At 55.2% G+C, this 4,685-nt stretch overlaps 1 protein-coding gene across 1 annotated transcript in view; it reads right to left on the bottom strand.

The window, feature by feature from the left end:
• LOC104279810 (zinc finger protein 469-like) overlaps positions 1-4,685 on the bottom strand; it is a gene marked incomplete at its 5' end in the record, with an annotated part of 11,599 nt that overhangs the window by 368 nt on the left and 6,546 nt on the right. The window contains 2 exon segments of the mRNA XM_009877225.1: positions 3-4,569; positions 4,572-4,681. Coding sequence (XP_009875527.1) covers positions 3-4,569; positions 4,572-4,681 — 4,677 coding nt within the window.

Here is a 4,685-nt window from a genome sequence, read left to right as displayed (position 1 = left end):
AACCTTCGGCTTTGCCCCAGCCGGCACGTTTGAGCTCACCGGCGCTCTCGCTCCTCCCTGGGCAAGGGGTCCGGGCTTTTTTCTTTTTCCCATCTCCTTCCATGTTTTCCCGGGAGCCGGAGCTGCTCCGGTGGCTCAAGGACTTATGCTCTTTCCTTCTCTTGGGGTGAAGCTTGCTGGTGGCTTTGCTTGGCTCCATGTGGCCATGTCGAACGGTGTTGCCGGGCACCTCACCTCTGGGCTGCTGGCTGGTGGATTTGCTTGGGTTGTCACCTTGGCCCTTGGTGTTAGTGCTACTGTCCTTAGCCTCAGGCATGGCTTTCTCCCTCCCCAAGACGACTTGCTGACCCTCCTCGGCACTGCCACCAGGGCTGCCCACGCTCGGAGCAGTCTCACTGATGGGCTGGCTACCCGCGGTCTTCTTCTGCAGGACCACATCTTTGGCAGCCCTGTTCAGTGTGGGCGATGCCGTCTTGTCCTTCAGGGGCAGAGAATGATGGGGACCTTCTGGAGACGCGGCCTTAGAGGCACCTTCCCAAGAAGAGGCATCGCTGGCACTGGGGTTGTCCCACCTGTGAGTTTCCTTGGCTGGTGGAGCCTCTGCCTGTGGGGAAGGAAGCTCTGAGACCTCGGCAGCCTGGAGAAATGGGATCCCATCCACGGTGTCGGTGGCTGCACCGGGATTTTTGAGGACACACGCTATATATTCGTCTTTGTCACCTATGCTCGTTGTTTTATGGGCATCGGCGTAGCCACATTTCTCCGTCAGATGTGGAGGAGAGAGCTTTTGGTCTGTGGCCTGGTTACAAGCCAGCCCGGCAAGGTCAATGGTAAGCTCGGGCGAGTCCAAGAAAGGAAGAGGTTTCCCCTCAAACGCTCCTTTCTCCAGCTCCTCGATAGACAGGGCAGCGATACGGCCAAGATCCGGGCTGCTCACCGCAGCTTGCGGTGAAGACGCGGAGAGACAGGCTGGGGCAGGCAGGGTGTCAGACTGGGATTTCTCCATCTCTGCCAGGAGGTCGGAGAAGTCACCCACCAGGTCTTCCGCTTTCATGGAGGCTTGGGGTGCTTCTGGGTCACCAGGTGCTGTAGGGAAGGGGTCAGTGGGAGTCTGCAGGCTGGGGCTTGCAGGTGCTGCCAGGTGAAGGTCACTAGTGTGGTCTACATGGACCGGCGAGCTGCGCGGGAGTGAGCTGCCGTGGTGAGCCACCTTCCTCTTCTTGCTCGGCGGCATGCTCTCTCGGAGTGATCCGTCCTCTTTCACCTTCTCTCTGCCCTCCCTGGAGGCGACACCAGGCCTCATGACCCCTCTGAATTTTAAAGTCTTGTTGCTTCCAGCCAGGTGTTTCTCCATGTGCCGGTCGTACTGCTCTTTCTTGGAGAAGGTGTAGTTGCACATGCTGCAGATAAAGGACTTCTTGATGACATGCATGACGTCCGCGCAGAGCTCGCAGGCGTACAGGGTGGTGTGCTTGATCTCCTGCTCCTCCACTATGCTGTGCTCCTGGCTGAGGTGGTTTCGGAGCTCTTTGGTCTCCTGGTAGAACATCGGACACTTGTGGCACAAGTAAATCTTCTGTAAACTGTGCACAACTAAGTGCCGCTGGAGCTTGAAAGGTTTGGGAAACTGTTTGCCGCAGTGATGACAGTCCCTGGAAGGGTCCTTGCAGTCTGGGTGCATGGGGACAGATTTTGGGGCGCCTTCGCCTTTTGCCATGTGCTCTGGAGATGGACTAGCAGATGCTTTAGAGGAGCTGAGTGCAGGTGACTTCACCTTGATGTTGCTCTCCAAGGCATCTTTTATTGCCTTGGCCTCCTGGTCAAGGGGCAGCTCCTTGAGGTTCTTGCTCTCTCCGCTAACCGCATGCTTGCTGCTGGGGTTGGCATGCCGGGAAGACCTGCTGGGCTTCCGATACATGATGGTGTTGAGGAAATGGGTGACAGCAGCATTGTCCTCACTGAAGCAGGCCGGCAGGCCCATCACGGACTTCTGTGCTTGCCCCTTGCGAGCGAACTGGGTGGCGTGTTCCCGGAGATGCTCGTTGTACATCCAGACGTCGGAGATCTCCTTCAGGCACATGCCACAAGCCCACAGACCGGCTTTGTTCCTGGCGTGCTTCTCCTTCAGATGGTCCCTCAGCTGCTCCCGGGAGCTGAATTTGCGCTGGACGCACATGTAGCAGGTGGGTGGAGGCGAAGGGTTATGGGAGAGCTTGTGGAAGTCCAGCTCCCCTAATGTCAGGAACCACTGGAAGCAGACTTTGCATTTGTACTGCTTGTCTTTGGTCTTGATGGTTACCTCACTGCGGTTTTTCCCCAGTTTCCCATCTTCTAGCTTACCCCTCTGCTTGCTCTGCTGGCCCGGCTTTGGCTTGAAACTCACAGCGTTGTTCTCTCCATGGCCAGGAAGATCTTCACATGGGCCGAAGAAGCACATGTCCCTCATTTTCAGCTTTGCGTTCAGCATCTCAATGTCAATGGTATGAAATTCAGCAGAGTCTGAATCTTGGTTAGCCTTGCCACCGTAGGGCTCCTCCATCAGGTCGGGGGGCTCGGAGCTCGTTTCTCTGAGCGAGTGCTCATCCTCAGGGTCCATCAGAGGCTCAAACATGTCCTCGGCAGAGAGGCTTTCTCCCTCCTTCTCCAGACTCCCCCAGATGTTCAAGCTGGGGATGCTGTCCACTTGGCTGTTTTGACACAAGAAGGTCAGCATGTTGTCTTCTAGGTCAATGTCCTCCTTCCCTTGGTCAGTCTTCTCGCAGTCTGACCTAGGCGAAATGCTTACAGATCCACTGGGAACAGCATCTCCACTCTTTGCCTTGTTGCCATGACACATGTTTAGCATTAAGGCATCATCAACAGAGATGGTTTCGTATTCGCAAGGGTCCTCCCTGGTGACACAGAAAGAGCTGGTTTCACTGAGGTCAGAAGCTAATCGGATGGTGAAGAGGTCAACGGCGCCCGCTGGCTGGAGGTTTAGCTCGGTGACGGGCTTGGGTTTCTTGCTGCGCTTCCCGTACACCCGTGTGCACTTTCTCCGGACAAACTGGTCGTCCCGGGGGAACAACTGGGAGAACGTAGAGTCATCGTCCAACAGGTTCTGGAGATCCGAGACGGCTGTGCTCTCCACGCAAAGCCCTCTGCTCGCCGTCACGTCGGCCTCCATCCCTCCCTTTGGCTCTGCAGGAGGAGAGCTGGTCCCTGGGGGGGTCTGCAGAGTGCCTTGCCCGGGAACCTTTTGGGTGGTTTCCGAATCATGTGTCTCCAGCAGCAGATCCCCTTCGGCAGCAGGATCCTGTGGGCCACCACTCCGGTTGCCAGCGCTGCTGCCTGTCTCAGCATCCATCTCCTCTGCACCAGCAGCACCATGATGCTCCTCTTTGCCTATCTTGCCCAATTCCTTCTCCACTTGCTTCACAAACCATTTTTTGCAAGCCTGCGTTTCTTCCACTCCATTTGGATCTTCTGCCTCCGTGGGACAGGTGGCTGTGCTCGTTAGTAGCTCCTCGTCGACCATCTCCTTTGAAGACACCATCCTGTCACCCAGGTCCTCTGCAAGCTCAGCTGCACAAGGGGACTGTTTGGCTTTTTGAGAATGCTGGGCTGAGTTGGAGCTATCTTGCTCCTCTGTGGAGATGTAGCCACCTGGTTCATGCAAGTCCTCCATGATCCTGGGCAGATCGGAGCTGAGGAAAGCAGAGCGAGGACCTGCATTCTTCTCTGCCTCACATGGCCCATCAGGCTCATTTCTGCTGGGAAATACTTTTGCTTTCCTTCGTCTCACTTTTCTGTTTAGCTTCTTTTCAGAATTGCCATTCACCTCTCCAGGATCTTTGCTTTGGCTCCTTCTGCCCTTTTCTCCCTTCCTGGTTTGCCGTTCTGAGGCTGGCTTCCCAGCTGCCACCCCACCCGCTCCCCTCATCTCCGAGAGTGGTCCCTTTGCCTTCATCTCCCTCTGCAGAACATGCGTGTGATGCAACTCCTGGGACATCTCAAAGGAGATCACGCTGAGGTCACTGAGCACTCTGCTGACCACTTCTTGCATCTGCATGCTGGGCTCTTTCTCCAGGTCTGGGCATATTTTCTTGGGGACATGTTCAGTGTTGGCAATCGGCATCTGCAAGCTGCTGGTTTTGTCTTTGACTGAAGTCTTCAGGCTCCTCCTGGGCACCTTTTGGGCTCCTTTCGATGTCTTGTCTGCAGGAATCAAAGTGGACCTGGGAGTCTTGCTGGGCTGTGGCACACCACTGTTCTTCACCTGGTGCTTGACAGCTTTGTGCCTGGTAAGGCCAGGCTTGGACCTGAAAGTGGCTGAACAAATGTCGCAGGTCACCGAGAGGCTGTTTGGCTTCTTTTCTTTGTGAAGTTCACTTTGGGAAGGGTTTGGAGTACTGTTAGGTGTGTTGTCCTCTCTTTGGTCCATACCATCTAACGCATAACTCCCACCTTCTCCAGCCCCATGGCTTTCGGGTTTCTCCCCTTTTAAACTCTTTCCTCTACTCTCTGTGGTTTTGGGAAGACCAAGTCTCACCTCTGCTGTTTCTGAAAACTTGTGGCCATTTTTTTTTTTTCTCCAATCCTTGCAAGACCTCTGCTGACAGCAGCTGGCACCGGCTGAACAACAAAACCATTGGACAAAGCCTCTGGTTCACTTTGATGCTCATTTCCATCATCAGAGCAGCTTT

The sequence above is a fragment of the Apaloderma vittatum genome, unplaced genomic scaffold, assembly GCF_000703405.1.
Source record: "Apaloderma vittatum isolate BGI_N311 unplaced genomic scaffold, ASM70340v1 scaffold16009, whole genome shotgun sequence".
In the NCBI taxonomy this organism is placed as follows: domain Eukaryota; kingdom Metazoa; phylum Chordata; class Aves; order Trogoniformes; family Trogonidae; genus Apaloderma; species Apaloderma vittatum.
Note: the sequence above shows the minus strand (reverse complement) of the source record. Positions and strands in the feature narration are given on the sequence as shown.